Raw genomic sequence first — 21,765 nt, 5'->3', positions numbered from 1 at the left:
CTTCCCATTTCCACCGTCACTTTCTGGTTGGTTATATTATTTAGTTTCTCCAGTGAATGTTCTTATATCTTTAAAACTAACTATATACTAAGAATTTAACTCTTTATTACTTGATTTTACTGCTCTAGACTTTATTGATCTCCCACTTTGGAAGATACAGAGTTATTTCCTGCTGCCTTGTAATTCTTTGTTAAATATAATTTCATTTTATAAGTCTTCAAGATTTTCAACATTTATATTCTACTTTTTTTTTTTTTTTTTTTTTTTTTTTTTTTCAACGTTTTTTATTTATTTTTGGGACAGAGAGAGACATAGCATGAATGGGGGAGGGGCAGAGAGAGAGGGAGACACAGAATCGGAAACAGGCTCCAGGCTCTGAGCCATCAGCCCAGAGCCTGACGCGGGGCTCGAACTCACGGACCGCGAGATCGTGACCTGGCTGAAGTCGGACGCCCAACCGACTGCGCCACCCAGGCGCCCCTATATTCTACTTTTTTTGGAAAATTTTTAATTTTATTTATTTTGAGAGACAGAGAGCAAGTGGGGGAGGGGCAGAGAGAGAGGGGGAGAGAGAGAGAATCCCAAGCAGGCTCTGCACTGTCAACGCAGAGCCCAATGCAGGGCTCGAACTCACAAACTGTGAGATCGTGACCTGGTCTGAAACCAAGACTTGGACGCTTAACCAACTGAGCCATCCAGGCACCCCTATATTCTGTTTTGTAATAGAATTTTCATGGGTATTATCATTAACTCCATATCTAAGGATCAATTCTCATCATCAATCTTGTTTTTTTTAAGTTTATTTATTTTATTTTGAGAGAAAGAGAGCACGAGCAGGGAAAGGGCAGAGAGAGAGAATCCCAAGCAGGCTCTGCACTGTCAGCACAGAGCCCGACATGGGGCTCCATCTCACAAACCGTGAGATCAGGAGCTGAGCTGAGATCAAGAGTCAGATGCCTAACCTTGAATGAGCCACCTAGGCACTCCGAGACTAGCTTTGATAAATGATTAGTTCATAAGCAATTATTTCTAAATTACAGAGACGTCAACTTTCCTATGTAACCTTGTAATTGTAGGATCCTGAATAATGAACACTCAGTATAGAGGACTCTGTACTGATTTAGTTCAGCTGGGTGTTTAGTTCAAAAAAATTAGTTATATTTAGTTTCTGAGGGCAAAACTCAAACAAGGTAAAGAAGGGTTTACAGATAAAATAAATTCCCTTCCTCCCCAGCCACCTAGTTCTCTTCCCTGAAGGCAATCACCATTATCAGATTCTCAGCTCTTCTTCCAGGATGTGCTAAGTATGCACAAGTAAATGTGTGTATGCTTTTCTCCCCCCACAAACAGTGGCATGTTATACTGTTCTGCACCTTGTTTTTTTAAGTTTTTTAACCTTTTAATTTTGGTAAAGCTTACTTCTTCATTAAAATTTTCCCTAGTATCTTACCATTTCAATCCTTCCCTCATTCCACTCTGCTCCTCCTCTTCTCTAAACTATAAAAGTTCCTTCCTATAAATAACACAGGTGGTGTTTAAAATACAAGACTCATATTCTTATTTATCTTCTTCATATATGTAAAAAGACAGCATGATGTAAAGATTCAAGCATGGGTTTTAGAGCCAGGCAGACCTTGAGTTTGAATGTAGGGTTCCACTAATTGCTAATGAGTGACATCAGGGGCAAACTCCTCTCTCTGAGCCAAATTTCCTCCTCTGTCAGATGGGAACAATAACACATACCTGCAGGTTATCAGTAAATAGTTTTCACAGGGCCTGCAGATAGAAAGAACTCATTAAATGCAACTTATGGCCACCACCACTACCACCATCCTCATTACCAGCGCAGCAACAGCTTAAAATGGGACCTCTATGTGTACACTGAGGGGCTTGGACTAATCCATTTCTCAGACCAACAGGGGTGGCTGTGGCACGTGGGCCTCAGCAATAGCAACCAACAGGAAGGGAGATGAGTGGCCATCACTAGATCAAAGGCAACTTCCAGGATCCTTGGCCCCTGCCTCTAGTCTGTGGCAGAAGTAAATTATACTTCCTTCCTCTCACTACTCATACTAATGAGAAAAGTGTTCCAAAATTGCTAAAGACTGAATCTAACCTCACAAATGGTCTGGATGCATTCCATTCATGACTAGGGAGCAGGGATTAGGAGCTTCATGCCAATGGTCACATGTTAACACGGGGAAAAGGGCACACACGAAGCACAAAGGTTATGTATCATGCCCGGGACCACAGATGCCAGGACTTACAGCTGACCTGCCAAGCACAGAACCTTCTTCCTAAGTGCTTATGTATAGTTTAGGGATCTATCAGTTCCTTGATTCTAAGACACAGGTCCTACTCTTCTCATGTATCTGTTTAGTGCTCAGCTATTAAGTTGACCTTACGCCTCTGCACAGTGCTTGAGGGACCTCTAAGGATTCAAGGGTGAGTTTCCTCAATGGCTTTCCTTAAAATCTAAGTGGTGAGGGCAGCTCTGCCTCCTCTGGTCTCTTGGTGAAAGGCTTCCTGATTCCCCAAATGTGGGCCATGCAGGCACCAGAATCCTCCTCTAGGCCTGGTGAGTGCCAAGTAGCTCCTGGATCCATCATCCACTCTCAATCCTGGCTACTGTTTGTCTAGTGCAGTCTACCACTTTCTTCATTAGGTCACTGCTTATTTTGTGCACTTCCAGGCTGTTTTTACTACAATTCATTTTAACTACTATCTTTCAAAAGAGTTATCTTTCAAAACCAGAAAATCTGATCTTATCACTTCCCTACTTAAAATATTTCAATGCATTCCAGGGACTGCAAACTTCTTGGCCTGCCTGACCTATCTGCCATGCTGTGCTTCCTCAGTGGCCTGGGTATGCTCTGGTCACCATCAGGCCTTTACTCTTATTGTTCCTTCTGCCTGGAACCATCTGTTCTTTCCTCTTTGTTGGCCCAACTCCTCTTTCAGGCTATAGACAATGTGAATAGCATCTCTTCCAGAAGGCTTCCCTAATCCCCAAGGACTGGGTTGGAGCAGGTGCCAGATACAGATTTGTTGAATAAATGAATGAATGAATCAAGTATAATAAAAGATACATGCAACCTGATCTCCAGGGCACCTGCCTAAGTAGTTAAGTTGTGGGTACCCATGTGTCAGAGTTTTCCTCATTTATAAGTCTGAGCAAATCCCATTCATCAGACAACCATCTGAAAGCTTTCTAAGACTTACTGATCGATCTATCGATCGATCTATCTATCTATCTATCTATCTATCTATGGTTTTGGTAGAAAATTCATAAAGTACAAAAGGGTACTCAAGCCAAGCTTCTTCCTCCCTCCTCCTCTGGCACTGAGCCCAGAGGCTCATGGCATGCCAGGCCCAGAATGGGGCATAGTGGGGAAGCAAACTGGGTTCTAGAAGGCTCAGCACATTCCGGAGATGACAGACATGGGAGCTGGATCTTGCAAGAGGCCCATGAGATTTCCAGCAGAAGACAAGAATAGCTGTGGTGGATCTTGCAGGGAGGGGCCAGCAAAGGCTGAGTGAAGACCTATAAAGGCCCTAGATTCTGTTTGGTATCTTCTTGGGCAAAAGAAACTGGAGAGTTGGGACTAGTGTAAATGTGCCAACCCAAGTGGCATGTGCCAGGGTCACAAACATAGGCAGGGCCTGTTCAGAAAAAGGCCAGAAAAGACCTCTGACAGATACCTTGCCCAAAGTTCTGTCTGCCTCATGAGTGTCATGTAGATAAACCTTGTGGATTGGGATTTTAGGTCAGGAATTGGACACAGAAAAGGGGCTTTGCTTTATAGGGAAACAAGCAAAAGGATTATCCTCCACATTCCTTAGGCCAGCTATGCAAACTACCACCTGCCAAGAGGAAATGCCATCTGTGAGGGCAGGTACAGCAGTTATCTGGAGCACAGGGTGAAGAGGCCACTGTGGGCGGTTTCATCTTGCTTGGGCCAGGAGCTTCCTTCTGTTCTGTATCAAGGAGTGGATACCCACATTTGGCCAAGGTATTACCAGTCTGGGCTGTGAGTGAGCGGGCAGCCTGATATGACCACTCCCCAGAATGGAGAAACCCCTCTGAGGTCTGACTGCACTGGTCTGAGCTAAAAGCTTCCAATGGCCCAGAAAAAAAGTTTACTGCTTTTATCTATCTGTAGATACTTCCAAAAGTGGTAGTAAAATGTCTTTGCTTTGCTTTCAAATCAGCATTATAATGAATCTTGTTTGCTGTTTAAGCATTGAGATTATTTCCTAATTCTTGGATTTCTGTAACACGCATTATCTTGGGGCTGCAATATAGTCCTTTTCTTGTTGTAAAACAATCCTTTGTTGTAAAAGCAATCAAACAGGGAACCTGACTCATGCTCAGGAGCAAAGGGAGGCAATATGCTCCCTCAGGACATGAAGTGTTTGTCTACTGGTGGCAGATCCTACCGCCAAGCTAGCCACCAAATCTCTGAGGATAAAAGAAATACTTGCCTTTTATTTCCTCCCTCCCTGGACAGCCCATGACCATGGTGAGCCAGGTCAGATCAGTTCATAGGGTCCCTTAGGCCCATATATAAGAGGAAGATAATTACTAAGACACTGCTACTCTACAAGCCCTTCCAAGTTTAGAAAAACAGCATGTATGGCCTCAAGGTCATCTGCCCACATGTGGTCACATCCCTATCTTTACACATGCACCGAGCTTGACACAAGTTGCCTTTGGACTCTGAGTGAGGAAACAGTGTTAAAATGTGTCTACCAAGTGCCAGAGAGAATCCAGTCTGTCTCGGCCTAAAAGGACTTTCCTCCTACAATAGTGGCCCAGGTTCATGGACATTGAAGACACAGCTCCTCCCCAAGGCTCATCTGTGCTTTGTGTGCAAAAAAAGCAGAGGGGCACTGAGGGAGAAAGTACCAACAAGTCAAGGTGCATTAGGGTGGCAGTAATCACGTGGTGGACAGGGGATAATGATAGCCCACACCCTTGGCTTTGGCCATAAGTTACAAACATGTATCTGAGGACCAGACAGTGATCCTTGGTTATCTCCTGGACCTATGTTTTTGCCTATGCTTTCTATTCCCAGGACAGATACTGACAACCTTCCTGATCTTCCAACCTAGAAACTTAGAGGGGTTCATCCTAGATACTTCCTTCTCCAACTCATGCCCCATATCTAGTTTGCCACCAGATTCTACTGATCCAACCTCCATAAAATCTCTTTCATCTGCCTGGAGTGGATACTGTGGGAAGGCCCAGCCACCTCTATTTCCCTCTGCTTCTGGGGTACAGTGCCTGGAAAGCAACAAGGGCCTCTAAAAGCTGGACTTAAGACGCCCTAGTGCAGCAGCCCAATACACACATCCTTCCCTCCAGTGACCTGGCTCCCGCCCTGCACTGCACCCAGCTCAGCTGTTTCCCAAGACAATAGCTCTGGTATGCTTGGTTGTCTCCGCTCCCTGTGGACTGGCAATGGGATCAGCAAGGCAAAACTGTGCTGGGGACACTGAGTTATTTCCTTCTATCTGATTTCTACTTGCTGGGCTGGCTCAGGAAGCTCAGACCCCAGGTCTTCTGACAACAATGAGCATTTTATCATCACTACAGGAAATTTAGAGTTTATTCTGGGTCTCCAGGCACCATAGTTAACATGACTAAAAAGTGCTGCTTCCAGGGTTGCCAAATGATAGGACAATGTGAAGTTGAGTGTAACCTACAGGATGGGTGGACTTTTCTAAATGTTATCAAGGAGGTGTGGAAAATTCCAGTGTATGCAGGAGGGGATTAAGGGAGAAGGTCCTACCGGACCATACTATATACTCATGGGACAGGAGAAGTGCATCAAGATCATGTTGATCCAGAGGCTAGGAATACCTGATACCTTTTTAGTCCATTGATATTAGTTGGAAGGCCAGGGAAGGCTTAATAAGGGAGGTCCTCAAGGGAGGTGCTGTTATGGCAACTTATCATCTTAAGAGATAAACTTGGGAAGAAATATGCCTATCAACTATGATAAAAGAAAAAGATGTCAAAATTTCCCTGGACCAATTTTGTTTGTTTTAGACTTAAAATATTTATTTTGAGAAAGAGAGCGAGCGAGCAGGGAAGGGATGGAAAGAGAGAGAGAGAATCCCAACCAGCCTCCACACTGCCAGTGCAGAGCACTATGTGGGGCTCAAACCCATGAATCATGAGATCATGACCTGAGCCAAAACCAAGAGTCAGAGGTTTAACTGACAGAGCGACCCTGGTGCTCCTGTTCATTTTAGATTTTAGAATGGTAAGAAAGAGCATGAAGAGAGAAGTCTGTTGCATCTAAACACAATTTGAAAGGCATGCAAAAGCAAGAAGTAAAACATATTGCTTACCTTGTGAACACTGGTCAAGACATTTAGGAAAGAGAAATCTATGGAGAGGAAAAAAGAGAAATATTTAAAAACATTAATGTTAGGATTGTCACTGGTTATTTCCCACTAAACTGTGACTATCCAAGCTGACTTATTCAATAAGGCAAGTGGCAGGCAGTACTAAGTACCAAGAATAGCCATGGCTCTGCAAAAGGTTTTCACAGGAAAACCAAGGAACCCCACAGAAATAGCTCTTATGTGGCCAACTCTTGATGGAATGTTGAAGAGGGGATACTGTTGAAGAGGGGATATAGGGCCTGTTCTCTATAGACAATAGGAAACAAAGAAAGAAAATTGATTTGTTTTTTTTTTTTCTTTGAAAGAGACACTGTCCTGATAGTGAAGGGAAATTTCATGGGAAAATGAGAATTACCTTCCCCTGTTTAGGTCTTCAGTGCTAAAGCTGCCACACTTCCCTTCCTGTGCACGCTAGAATCCTGGTTCTCCTTTAACACTATTCTGAGCTCTAATGGTGAATGAATAGCAGGAAACTGACTGGATCACAGACGAAGCAGGTGAAGGTGACTGATTCAAAGTGTGAGCTTGTTAACTAAGAGAAAAACCCACTCTGTCAGTGCTTTAAAACTCCTAAAACATCACAGTACCCTTCCCAGGGAAGAGAGCTAACACTAGTGAGAATAGCTGCCTTTTTTCAAAGTTCTTCCTATGGCCTGGGTACCATGCAAGCAGTTCACATGTATGGTCTTGCTCTGTCCTGATGTCTACTCCATGCCTTGGGTACTCACAAGCTGAGAAGAGCAGGTGGGTTTGTAACAGCTGAACAGTCTAAGCACTTTGCCCATGGCCTCAGACAAAGCTAGAAAGTGGGAGGGCTTATGCAGGGTCCCAGGTCTGTTTAGCACCACAGAGCTCCCATGTTTTCTCTCCCTACAAATGAGATGCTTGCTGAAGCCACGCTTCTGAATTGTTGTTGGTCTAGGTGGCACATGGTAATCATGTTCAAAACACCGGGGAGAATTTCTCTCCTGCAATCTCCTTAGTGGTGGCAAGTCTTCATCATTCTATTTGCTTTCTGAAAACACTATTTGGAACCAAATTTGGTGGACAAGTGAGCTGGATGAATACCACTTTGGACTGTTGATGAGGTTCTCTTGCCTGACTCCCTCATGGTTTCTGAGGAATTCCAAGGAGGAACCCCTACGTGCTCTGGGCAAGATCAAGAGTCATGGAACAGGGAAGAGACATCCTTCCACACTGTGGAGTTTCCCCAAGAACAGAACTCACTGACTTCACTGCACTCAGTCTACTGAATGGCCTGACACAATAGCAAATACATTCTTAGAAAGTGTCTGTCCCCATCAGTGCCTGTCACTTTAGAGTACATGCTCTTAAAGGCCTTCTCAGCACCCTGCTAGCTCCCTCACAGCAGCCCACAGCAATTCACACCAAAGACATCTTAGACAAGACAAGCACAGCTCCCCCTCAAGGCATTTTATCCAATCACAGGCTGGATGCTCATGCTTTAAATCTCTGACAGCTGCAAAGAAAACATAGACTTGCACATATATATGACTCCCTAAAACTGGAATGCAATTTCTCTTATCTTGGCATCTTTGGCATCTGTCCTTCAAATTCATGTTAGCTTTCTTTCCTAATCCAACTAGCAGTTACCACTGCTTCTTTATAATTCTTATAAAATTGCATTAAATATTTTATTATAGGACTTCCCATCTATAACACGATTGATTGTGTACATTCATTGGTGTGGCATTTGGAAAATTATTGAACTTTTCTGAGCATTAGCTCCCTCAAGGTAAAACATGGTAATGATGCCTACCTTAAAGAGGGATTTTGAGGATCAAGAGAGGGTAAAGCATCACAGTGCGAGACAAATAGCACAAAATAAATGTTGGCTCCCTGCTTTCCTTCTCTACATATCATCCTCCTTACCAAACTCTAACGGTTTTTTTTAATTTTATTTTTTAATTTTTAAAATTTACATCCAAATTAGTTATCATATAGTGCAACAATGAGTTCACGAGTAGATTCCTTAGTGCCCCTTACCCATTTAGCCCATCCCCCCCCCAAACTGTAACATTTTTGAAGAGTGCCTGTCATAACATGACTTTTTTTTTTATTATTTTATTATTTTATTTTTTTTCAATATATGAAATTTATCATCAAACTGGTTTCCATACAACACCCAGTGCTCATCCCAAAAGGTGCCCTCCTCAATACCCATCACCCACCCTCCCCTCCCTCCCACCCCCATCAACCCTCAGTTTGTTCTCAGTTTTTAAGAGTCTCTTATGCTTTGGCTCTCTCCCACTCTAACCTCTTTTTTTTTTTTTCCTTCCCCTCCCCCATGGGTTTCTGTTAAGTTTCTCAGGATCCACATAAGAGTGAAACCATATGGTATCTTTCTCTGTATGGCTTATTTCACTTAGCACAACACTCTCCAGTTCCATCCACGTTGCTACAAAGGGCCATATTTCATTCTTTCTCATTGCCACATAGTACTCCATTGTGTATATAAACCACAATTTCTTTTTTTTATCTCAAAATTATATTTTTTTGAAGTTTTGTTTTGTTTTTCAATATATGAAGTTTATTGTCAAATTGGTTTCCATATAATACCCAGTGCTCATCCCAAAAGGTGCCCTCCTCAATACCCATCACCCACCCTCCCCTCCCTCCCACCCCCCATCAACCCTGTTTGTTCTCAGTTTTTAAGAGTCTCTTATGCTTTGGCTATCTTCCACTCTAACCTCTTTTTTTTTTTTTTCCTTCCCCTCCCCCATGGGTTTCTGTTAAGTTTCTCAGGATCCACATAAGAGTGAAACCATATGGTATCTGTCTTTCTCTGTATGGCTTATTTCACTTAGCATCACACTCTCCAGTTCCATTCACGTTGCTACAAAGGGCCAGATTTCATTATTTCTCATTGCCACGTAGTACTCCATTGTGTATATAAACCACAATTTCTTTATCCATTCATCAGTTGATGGACATTTAGGCTCTTTCCATAATTTGGCTATTGTTGAGAGTGCTGCTATAAAGATTGGGGTACAAGTGCCCCTATGCATCAGTACTCCTGTATCCCTTGGGTAAATTCCTAGCAGACATGACTCTTAAACAGAGCAGACAAATTTTGTGCCAATATACATTAAAATAATGTATACCAGCTCTTTAAAATAATATTTACCAGCTCTTCCTCTAAGTAACAAAAGCAAGTGTGATATATATTCCTAAGCCTCACATAGGTATGGTATTGTGCATTTTGTAGTGTGCCAACCAAGTACCTGATTTAAATAAAATTCTAGTAAATCAAGAAATGATGATACTGATCCAATCTGCCCTAAAACATGGGCCCCACAATTCCTACATGCATATTCACAAAAATGTAGCTGTCACACAGGCAGATGTGGGACGACTTATTCCTTGCGGCCCTCTCAACGATTAGAATAGTTCCTGGCACACAGCAGACACAAGACACTCACTGAATGAAATCCTCTAGAAAAAAGACACCAGGTAAATCTCACATATACCCATTCTGAATCCAAACTGAGCCCATCCTTAAATTAGACACACTAGGGGCGCCTGGGTGGCGCAGTCGGTTAAGCGTCCGACTTCAGCCAGGTCACGATCTCGCGGTCCGTGAGTTCGAGCCCCGCGTCAGGCTCTGGGCTGATGGCTCGGAGCCTGGAGCCTGTTTCCGATTCTGTGTCTCCCTCTCTCTCTGTGCCCCTCCCCCGTTCATGCTCTGTCTCTCTCTGTCCCAAAAAAAAAAAAAAAAAAAAAAAAAAAAATTAGACACACTAACCTCCACTTCACAGAATGGAAGAAGAAGCCCTATTATGCTCTGCCCCCAGCTGTTTTTTTTGTTTAACCATGATCTAGAAACAATGATGTAAATTTTACCTTTGCTAAGGTAGCCACTTTACAAAAACTTGATTCTCAAAAAATCGTTTATGATAAAAGCAATATATAATCCATAGCTAACATCATATTTAATGGTTAAAGACTAGATGGTTTCCCTTTCAGATCAGGAATAAGATACAATGTCCGTTCTTGCTACTTCTACTCAACATTATACTGGAGGTTCTAGTAAGGACATTTAGGAAAAAAAAAAACAAAAAACCCAAAAACCAAAAAAAAACAAATACAAAGCCTCCAGATTGGAAAGAAAAAAGTAAAGCTATCTCTGTGTACTCATGACACACTTTTGTATATAGAAAAATCACAGAGTCATACAAAACAAAGCAATGAACAATCCAAAGATGATATGCAGAAAACAATTTCATTTATAATAACACCACAAAGAACAAAAATATTTAGGAATAAATTAAACAAAGAAAGCATAAGAGCTGTACACTGAAAACTAAAACATTGCTGAAAGAAATTTAAGACCTAAATAAATGGAAAGACAGCCAGGTTCATGGATTGTGAGGCTTAGTATTTTTAAGATGGCAATACTTCTCAAACAGATCTATAAATTCAATACAATCCCTACTAAAATCTCAGTTGTCTTTTCTGGCAGAAAACTGACAAGCTGATCCTCAAGTTTACATGGGAATGCAAGGAACTCAGAATAGTCAAAACAATCTTGAAAAAGAACAAATTGAAGGACTCTCACTTCTCAATTTCAAAGCTTACTACAAAGCTACAATAATCAAAACAATGTGGTACTGGCATGACGACAGACATATCTATCAGTGGAACACAACTGACAGCCCAGAAAATAAGCCTTCACATTGATAGTCAATCGGTTTTTTACAAAAGTGCCAAGACAATTCAATGGAGAAAGAATAAGTCTTTTCAACAAATGGCGCTGAGAGAACTGGATATCAACACGTGAAACAACGAAGTCAGACTCCTACTTCATGCTATATGTAAAAATTAACTCAAGATGGAACACAGGTCTACATGTAAGAGCTAAAACTATAAAACAGAAGAAAACACTGGAATAAATCTTTGTGACCTTGGATTAGGCAATGCTTTAAAAATTTTTTTTTCAATGCTTTTATTTATTTTTGAGACAGAGAGAGACAGAGCATGAGTAGGGGAGGGGCAGAGAGAAGGGGAGACAGAATCTGAAGTGGGATCCAGGCTCTGAACTGGCAGCACAGAGCCCGACGTGGGGCCTGAACTCATGGACCATGAGATCATGAACTGAGCTGAAGTCAGACGCTTAACCTACTGAGCCACCCAGGCACCCCTAGGCAATGCTTTCTTAGATATAACACCATACGTACAAGCAACAAAAGAAAAAATAAACTGGACTTCATTAAAATTTAAAAGCTTTTATGATTTAGAGGATACCATCTAAAAAATAAAAAGATAACCCATGGGAGAAATTTTTGGCAAATCAAATATCTGATAAAGGACCTGGATTCAGAAAATATGAAGTACTCTTGCAACTCAAAAGGAGACAACCTGGGGAGCCTGGCTGGCTCAATTGGTAGAGCATGCAATCCTTGATCTCAGGGTCTTGATTCCTTTGTTTCTAGTTTTAACAAATTCCTAGTTCTGGGGCGCCTGGGTGGCTCCGTCGGTTAAGTGTCCGACTTTGGCTCAGGTCATGATCTCACAGTTCTTGAGTTCGAGCCCAGTGTCGGGCTCTGTGCTGCCGGCTCAGATCCTGGAGCCTGCTTCGGATTCTGTGTCTCCTTCTCTCTCTGGCCCTCCCCCACTTGTGCTCTGTCTCTCTCTGCCTCTATGATCACATGACATTCTCTCTTTGGTTGTCCTCTTCTCTTAAGGAGACCAGTCCTACTGGATTAAGCACCCACCCTACTCCAAGATTATCTCATCTTAAGTTCAAGCCCCACATTGGGCACAGAGATTACTTAACAAAAAAAGTAGGGGGTACTTGGGTGGCTCAGTGGGTTGAGCGACTGACTCTTGATTTTGGCTCAGAGACTGAAGCAGGGCTCGATCCACAACCCTGGGATCATGACCTGAGCCGAAATCAAGGGTCGGATGCTCAACCCACTGAGCCACCCAGGTGTCCTCGGTATGTATCCTTTTAGATATTTCCTATATACATAGGAATAAACATTTAAAAAATACATATTGTTTTGGCAATTTACTTTTCTCAGTTCACAAAATACTGTGGACATTTTTACATGTTAAAATCTACTTAATTGTTTTAAATCCCTGCCTAGTATTCCATTGTATGAATATCCCAAAATTTAACCAGTCTCTTACTAATGAGCATTTGGATTATTTCCAATTCTTTGATATTACGAACAGTGTTTTTTTTAAATAAAGATTTTTTATTTTTTAAGTAATCTCTACAAACAAAGCAGGGCTCGAACTTACAACTCCGACGCCAAGAGTCACATACTCTACTAAGCCAGCCAGGCGTCCTGATTTTATAAACAGTGCTGTTTTGAACACTGCAGAGCACATCTGTCATGTTTCAGACTACTCAGTACCTTCTAAACAACTTTCCTAGGCTTGAACTTACGAAGTCCAACTTTTTTTTAAACAGCACAAACTACCTTTCCAGCCTTTCTTGCAGTCTGGGGTAGGCATGTGACCTAAGTTCCACCAACCAAATGTACTACAAGACTCCCACAGGCAGTGAGTCAGGTGAGTGAGGGGATGTATGCTAAGCAGATCCCATTTTCTGGTGAAGGAAGTGGTTGAGATATCCCCCCTACCAGGGCAGCCCTAAGAGGTTTGATTGCTCCTGGCTGCCTAGCCAATACATCCTGGCCCTCTTGGAGACTCTGCAAGCTGTAATGTCCTTTAGTAAATCTCTTTCCATTGAAACATACTGGAGTAGGCTCTCCTGTTTGGAATTAAGAATTCTATATGAAACAAACACCCCTATACCTATGTATCTTTGCACATTTGTACAAATATAATTATATGAAATTTTAGCAATGGAATGGCCAAATTTGTCTTCAAACAGATTATATCATTTTATATTCCTATCAACACTGCTTTTGAATGTACCTATTTTCCTACACTGTTGCTATGTAATAAGCCACCCCAAAACTAAGCGGTTTCAAATAATGATGACGTATTATCCCTCATGATTCTGTGGATTAGATGGACAGCTGTTTTGGCTTGGAACAGCTCAGCTGGGGCTGATGGTCTAAGATGGTGTCATTCACATCCAACTGGGGTCTCAAGCTCAGATGGGAGGAATGGGATGACTAGGCCTATCTCTCCACATGATCTCTCATCCTCTACCAGCCTAGCCCAGGCTTCTTCATATGGTAGTCTCAGCTCCCAGAGGCAAGAGAGGGCAAGCCCCAATGTGTAAATGCTTTTTAAGCTTCTGCTTATTTCTTGCTTCTTGATGTCCCATTGGCCAAAACAAGTCACATACCCAAGCCCAAATTCCAAGTATAAGAACTAGATACAACTCTTCAACTCTTGATGGAAGGGGCTGTTTTTGCTGTGGGCATATTTTAAATCTTCCACAGCTGGCCACGTAAAAAAATTTTCTTTTTTTAAAATTGGTGGGCTTAACACTGGCCACTTACTATTTTTTTAATGGAATGGGTTTAACTTTATTTCTTATTTAAAAATTTTTTTAATGTTTACTCCTGAGAGAGACAGACAGACAGACAGACTGTGAGTGGGGAAGGGGTAGAGAGAGAGGAGACACAGAATCCAAAGCAGGCTCCAGGCTCTGAGCTGTCAACGCAGAGACCAACATGGGGCTCGAACTCACAAACTGTGAGATCATGACCTGAGCCGAAGTCTGATGCTTAGCTGAGCCACCTAGGTGCCCTGGGTTTAACTTTACTAAGTTTCTATTCTTGATCATGTGTGCCATAATTCTCTTATTCTATTCCATATGCATAACATGGAATAGAATAGCCCCATAGCCCATATGCATGGACTAATCATTAGTGTTCCAACAGAGCATCAGTAGACCACTACAGTAAATTACTTTCTGGGAGGAATTCAAAGGTAAATTTGGAAATTTCTAATTTCTAAAAAAAAAAATTAGCCAATCAGTAACTTTGACTTACTGACTTAATACTTTTGATGTCCTAATATGAAAAAAAGAGGAAATTAGTATACTCATACTAACATGCATGATTTTGTTACTTGTATTTTTATATTCTATGACCGTAATTCACACATGATATAGCCTTATTCTATTCTTAAATAGATTACATGCTCATCTTCGGTCCTTTTATATACTTCTCATATATCTCAATTCTCTTAAGGACCTTTAGTCCTCACATGCTGGCACACCCATTTATTCACCAGATATTTCGTGAGCACTTACTTGTATTAAGCATTAAACAGAAATGGTTTCGGCACTCACAAAAGCTAAGTCTATATTCTACAGTTCCTCTCTTTTCTCTAATGATCTTAATTTGTCTATTTTTCCTCTTCACTTTGTTATTTTATCAAGCTTGAGGCTCTCTGAACAGACTTAAGTTTTAGCAGTGTCTATTCTACTTCTCACTGCTTTGATTGAGATTTTTTATTGCGATGGTGGTTTTATTATTGTCTTCATTTTTTTTCTAGGGCTCTAGCAGTTCATTTTCTATCTGTATTTGCTAACTAAACTCCCTGGTCTCCCTGATCTTTTCTATTTAAGAGTTTTACTGAGGTATAACTTGCATATAACATTCATTCATTTTATGTGTACAGTGTAATGATTTTTAACATAAATTTACAGAAGTATGCAACTATCACCACAATTCAATTTTAGAACATTTGTATCACCCCAAGAAGATCCCTCCTGCCCACTTCCCCAAACCTTTTATATAACTTCTCTGAGCTCTTCCCACCTCACCCTATTAACTTCTCTTCTTCTTAATTTTTTTTTTTTTTTGACAGTGCAGAAGAGTACTCGTCTAGGCTAATTCTTCTGAAGTATAATCCCCATCTGTCGTTCGCTTATTACTATCTTTTCCTACCTTTTAAAAATGGTATTATCTGTCTCACATTAAATCTCCGTCTGCTTTAGTGCATCTTTATTTATTTATTTTTTTTAAGATTTTATTTTTAAGTAATCTCTATACCCAACATGGGACTTGGAAGTCACAACCCTGAGATCAAGAGTCCTATGCTCCTTCAACTGAGCCAGCCAGGCGCCCCTTTAGTTTATCTTTAAATGAAAACTTGAGGAAAATAAGAAACACGACTGGTAGAAAGGTGGCATGTAAGAGTCAATACGGTAGTCCAAAGTACAGTGGTGATGCTCAGCATTCACCATAATAACCTAGGACAAAAGGAAAACAGACCACCTTGGCTTTCTTATGGGAGAGCAGAACCTAAGTCACAGCTAAAGAGAAGAGACATGGCGAAGACATTTCTTGAAATCAGTCGAGGTGATAAGGGAAGTAACCTCCAATATAATTTATAAGACACATCTGAAGATATCAACTTGGGACTTAAATAGGAAGGGAGCTCTTTCAGATGAAGGTTGAAGGGTAGATCAATTAGTTTCCAGGAGAGAACAGTAATTTGGACTAGTCAGAAAGAACACGTGGTTACAGACCTGGGATACATTCCACTAGGCTAAAGGGACAGGAAGTCAAATAGCTCTCTGAAGGGACAATGTAATGTTTGAATCTCTCCCCAGTGAGGAGTGCTCTGATGATGAAATAGATACTTCCAGACACCACTGGAGAGGTATAAACCACAAAACCCACTCGGAAAGCAATTTTCAGCTGTGAATGAAGAGTAATAAAACTGATCATACAATTAATTAATAATATCTCTTTGAAGATTCTAAGGAAATTATCTCAAATTTGAGAAATTTATATGGATAAAAATATTCCTATAGCATTATTTATAATAGTGAAAAGTTGGAGACATCCTATGTGACTAACCGTGGAGAAACTGTTAAGACAATCATATCCAGCCATATGCACAATTACCACTGTGATACTGGAACATATGTTAACTTATATAGTATATGCTAATCTAAGAAGCATATAAAGTTATATGTAGACTGCAACAGTGAAGACATGCAGACAAAAAAGGCAAGGAATTCCAAAAATTATAATACTTAAACCACTGAGTTAGTGAGATTATAGGTAAATCATTATCCAATTTTCATTGTTGTTATATTACTTCCAATGTCTAGAGAAAAAAAGAGTTCACCTATTAGTAGCAAGAATGAATGTCATTAACCGAGGTTAAGGTGGCTTAAGCATAGGAAAAATTATCTATAAGATACTCCAAGTACCTTGGGAAACAAATCACCTCCCCTGTAGTAAAGAGGAAAAGAAAGGCTGCCATGGGCATTCTTTTTTTTTTTTTTTTTAATGTTTATTTATTTGAGAGAGAGAGAGAGCACGCATGTGCGAGTGAGAGTGTGTGGGGGAGGGGCAGCAGGGAAGGGGCAGACAGAGAGGGAGGCACAGAATCCGAAGCAGGTCCCAGGCTCCAAGCTGTCAGCACAAAGCCTGACATGGGGCTTGAACCCATGAACCGTGAGATCATGACCTGAGCTGAAGTCGGACGCGTAACTGACTGAGCCACCCAGGTGCCCCATGGGCATCCTTTTTTTATGGGAGAAGCCGTTTCAAGTCCCACTACTCTAGATGGGCAACTTTTCAGTGCAAAAAAAAAAGGGGGAGAGGCTGCCAGTGTATAGGCATCTCCTGAGAACCTAGCACAAATCAAGCAATAACTGAGCATTCATTATATATAAGGTAGAGTAATGCATTCCAAAAGACAATAACACGTAAAGATGTGTCTCCTTCTGGTGGGTGGGAGAAAATCGCTTTCTGTACACTTAAACCCATCACGTCTTGTGGGCTGGAGATAATCCGAAGTATGTACCTGTGGTCCATGTAGCAGCTCAGGGGCTCCACACACACCGTGATGGCACCAATGGTGAAGGAGGACTTGACATTTGAGTCTGGATGGGTCTGCAGGGCCTGGACAACATCAATGACATCTGTGTAGCTGGAGGAAAAAAAGAGAAAGATTAGTTTACTGACTGGGGCCGCAGAATGGGGGAAGAGGGGCCCACTGAGGGGCTGAGTGAGCAAGAGTGGAAGGAAAACCACGAGGAGGTACCTGTGACTAGGTTCCTTGGGGTCATCCCACTTCATGATTCAGAGCCTGTCCCTGCATCCCACAGTGTTTCTGCATTCCCAAACCCCATTAGTACTCCTAACTGTGCAAGAGTGAGTGGAAGAAGCCCCCATCACTTCTAGGAGTGAAGGGAAGCCTGCAGATGACCCTGGCGCTCTGAAGGTGGGATTGGTGTCCTTAGGCCTGTTTTCCAATCAACCTAGGAGCTTCGATGTTGGTCTATTTCCTTTAATAGCTTTCCCCTCTCCTTCTGCTTCACAGAACATGCAGACAAGAGAGAATGGGGATCATCAGGTACCTCTGTAGGTCAGCAGACGCATGTCAAACCCCGCTTGCATTTGTCTTTCCTGCTGGGAACTCCCTCTAAACTACAACTTCCAGAGCCAACTTTAATTATTTTTAGTTAGAATGTAATATGTTTAATCATTTAACTCCCCCATGCATGCTCCTCCCAAGGCCTTGTCCTTCTCAGCAGAGGGGACTCCATTCTTTTAGCTGCTAGGCCAAAAAATTTGTTGCGTCATCACTGACTCCATTTTTTCTCAATTTTTAAACTATAACTAGAATGAGATGGCTGCTCACATTCTCACACTGCTACTGGGCCAGGACTGTCACCATCTCTTGCACAGATCACCCCACAGCCTCCTCACTGGCCTCCCTACTTTTTTTTTTTTTAATGTTTATTTTTCAGAGAGAGAGAGGGAGGGAGAGCGCGTGCACCCATACACATATGCACACGCATGCGGGGCAGGGGCAGAGAGAGGGAGGCAGAGGATCTGATGCAGGCTCCACACTGACAGCAAAGAGTCCAATGTGGGGCTCAAACTCACGAACTGCGAGATCATGACCAGAGCCGAAGTCAGACACTTAACCGACTGAGCAATCCAGGTACCCCTCACAGACCTCCCTACTTCTGGCCCTGCCTGACCTGTCTTCAACACAGAAGCTAGAAGGATCATGCTGACCCCACTGTGCTAAGCCACGGAGTGGCTTCATCCCACTCAGAGTCAAAGCCCAAGTCCTTACAGGGCGCCACTTCGGCACAGGTCATGATCTCGCAGCTCGTGAGTTTGAGCCCCACGTCAGGCTCTGTGCTGATGGCTCAGAGCCTGGAACCTGCTTCAGATTCTGTGTCTCCCTCTCTCTCTGCCCTTCCCCCACTCATGCTCTCTTTCTCAAAAATATTTAAAAAATTAAATTTAAATAAAATTAAAGAAAATAAAAAAGCTAAAGCCCTTACCTCAGCCCCCGCGGTGGTCTATGATCTGACACCCACACTGCAAGGACTTTCTCCTCCTACTATTCCTTCCCTTACCTCAATCTAGCCATCCTGACCTCCTGGTTCTTCCCTGAACATGCCAGACATATTTCCACCATGGCATTCTCGGTCCCTTCCTGTGGTGCTCTTTTCCTCAGATATCTGCCAGGCTTGCTTCCTTGTTCCCTTCAGGTCTCTGCTCAAATGGCATCTTATGAGAGAGGGATCTTCTGACTTCCTGCAGCCTATGTGACACAGCAACCTTCCTTTTGGCACCACCGGTCCCCACGAAATTCTTCCCTACAGCACTGAACATCAGCTACATTGTATTTTCTCATTTATTTGTTTTTAGTCTGTTTCTGCAATAATAATGTAAAGTGATTGAATGGTGTAATCTATGGTGCCTAAGCAGGATAGATGAAGGAACTGGATGTTCAATCATGGGTAGACCCATGGCCACTCCAAGAAGGGGCCTTCCCTCTTTACCTTGTAGAGAACATTTTCCCAGCCTGTTACCAAAAGGTCAGTTCCTATAGAGGGAAGGGAAATCAGAAGGCATCCTTGCTGATCATATGGGCCTGGGTCCTAGCCTGGGCCCTTGGGAAGCCAGTGATGGTGGCTGGGGGGAAAGGTATAGCCTGCCTGAGCCACTCCCTGAGTTTCTACAAATAATTCATCTGCAAAATGGCACTTGGCTTTATCCCAGACTGTAATATTCACATCCCAATCCCCAGGTCTGCCTCTGTCCTGACCAACTAGCAGTACTTCAATCAAGAACAGGGTGTGCCTGGTTTTAGAGCTTCCCCACAAGTGCCGGGTAGCCAGAGAGCTGTTAGAGTGAGCCCTCTGCTCCCCGGTTTCTCCCCCTGCCTGAGCACACGTGTGGATGTCCACATGGGGTTCCTTCTCCTGGTTCTGCAGTGTCTAGTTAGGCCTGGATGCAAGAGAGCACCCCACACTGCCTGCATTGCCAGGCGTTCTGCACCCTTGTTAAGTAGGACTGACTGATGCTTGCACACTGCCCCAAATCTCTTTGTGATCATGTTTACCAGATTTAACCCTCCTGGTTAAGTGCCCCAGCCTTGCTCCTAAGCATCAGTTTTCTCTCTCTTCTAAAAATAAGTTTCGGAAGCTTTTTATTTTCCATGTCTAGTATGAGCCTAGAGAATCCTTTCTGAGGGCAGAAAAGAACTGAAAGATTTACCAAATCCTGGTCATTTTGGTCATTTTAATATCCTGGGTTTTCCTTCAGAGAGGGTGCCTGGTAATTCCCAGGTTTTCAGAGTATTCCATTTAATGGAAAAAAGGCTGGAATGAAAACAGGCCCCAAAATCCTTGGTGGGAGCAGTGTTATCGAGGTGATGAACGTGGGCACTGCAGCCAGGAACTGCTGTGGCAAGACAGGAGGCCCTTGGTGTCTGTCACTCACTGTACTTGCTGTGGGGAGGAGGCTGCTAGGCTCTCCCTCCCTCCTCAGCCCTTGCCCTGTAATCATCCTGGCCAGGGCCTCCCAACAGGAGGAGGCAGGCTTTACTACGGAAGGAAGCACACTGCTCCAGCTACCAGAGCCCGAACTCGATCACTTTGGCTAATAAACTGCCTCAAATGCATGATGAAGGAAAAAAACCCCAAAAAAACAAAAACAAACACACAAAAAACCCCGGTTCTTCATGTCTGCCTCTTTCTTGTCAGTTCTCTCTTTATTAAAAATAAAAGCAAAACAAAGAAACAAAACAAAACCCCAGCAGGATTTTTACTTTCTTTATTCTGAAACAACATACCCCATTCAACTGTCCTTTGGCCTCTGTTTTATGTTTGCAATTTAAGCCTACAATTTGGGCATGTGTTTTAGATTAATAATTCAATTTTTGTTTTGAGAGAGACTTTAAATGTAGATAATTTAAAGAATAATTTTTTACAATATTCTGGAGTATAAACAAATATAATCTCTCAAATTCCTTAAAATTATTTTTTTTTTAATTCAGATTTCTCCAGTTTTATGTGTGCGTCTGTCTGTAAGTTCTAGACAATTATATTACCTGCATAGGTTCCTGTATCTACCACCACCGTCAAGACACTGAACAGTTCCACCACCACTTGGTTCCCTTGTGTTGTCTTTTTATGACCACACCCACCTTCTTCCTACCTCCCACTCCCATCCCTAAGTCCCGGCAACCACCAATCTGTCCTCTATTTCTAAAATTTTATCATTTCAAAATACATTAATTTTTAAAAGAACAATTAACAGTTCCAGTGGATGTCAAAGCTCAACACCACTGCCCAACTGCTGTAGGAAGTCAAATGGAACCAGGCCACTCTGGGTACAAAAGAAAACTGCCCTAGACCACAGTGTTCCCCCATGAACCCTATAAATGAAGATAAAAGCCATATCCAGGGACTATAAATCTCAATTTGAGAAACCTCTGGAGTCTCCCTTCACTGGCAACCTCAATACTGGGCATGAAGGTCCAGTCCCAAGGAGATGGTCATGCAAAAAGGAGGCAGCCATGAGTTCTCTGCTGAGCCTCAAGAGAACGGGCCTGGCTCATAAGAACCATGTCTTATCGAGAGCCATAGCATTTTGCTGGTATTTCCACTGAGTCCCTCAGGAAAGCTGAGATCCCTAGCATCCTGGGACTTCGACTGTGCAAAGGCTGGGTCTGAGAGTGGGCTGGCCATACACGGTCACTGCAGTCCGGCACAACCAGGGCAGCTGACACTTTTGCAGACCTGTACTGCCAGAGACAAGGAGTCAACGATGCTTTGTCAAGTGATGGAAGATGGAAATGCCCTCAGCCGCACAATGGCAAACTGCTGAATTTGACTCCAGGTCCACACTCCCAATGACTCTCAACTCTGGCAGGGACCAATCCATTCCTTTGACCATCAGAAGTGATGGAAAGCCAGAAGAAAACAAGTGGTTTCAAGCCTAGACTCTTGCTCTGTGGCTTTCATGCCCTCAGCCCACAAACAGGACAAAAGGGCTGACAGAAGGGAAGGCCAGGGCAGGTGTGAGAACAAGGCCTGAAGAAGAGGAACGATGGCTTGGTGGAGTGCACAGTGTTGTCCACCTCCTGACTCAGGACCACCAGCCCAGCTTTTCTCCACTTCTC

At 42.6% G+C, this 21,765-nt stretch overlaps 1 protein-coding gene across 2 annotated transcripts in view; it reads right to left on the bottom strand.

The window, feature by feature from the left end:
- Positions 1-21,765, bottom strand: part of DNAAF9 (dynein axonemal assembly factor 9) — a 132,602-nt gene that overhangs the window by 18,930 nt on the left and 91,907 nt on the right. For both annotated transcript variants that reach the window (XM_058685045.1, XM_058685046.1), the window contains exons 28-29: positions 17,137-17,262; positions 6,361-6,398 (exon numbers count right to left, since the gene is read on the bottom strand). In XM_058685045.1, coding sequence (XP_058541028.1) covers positions 6,361-6,398; positions 17,137-17,262 — 164 coding nt within the window. The remainder of the gene's footprint in view (positions 1-6,360; positions 6,399-17,136; positions 17,263-21,765) is intronic.

This window comes from Neofelis nebulosa, chromosome 9 (assembly GCF_028018385.1).
Source record: "Neofelis nebulosa isolate mNeoNeb1 chromosome 9, mNeoNeb1.pri, whole genome shotgun sequence".
Taxonomy (NCBI): domain Eukaryota; kingdom Metazoa; phylum Chordata; class Mammalia; order Carnivora; family Felidae; genus Neofelis; species Neofelis nebulosa.
The sequence above is the reverse complement of the archived record's forward strand: the minus strand, read 5'-3'. Positions and strand labels throughout refer to the sequence as shown.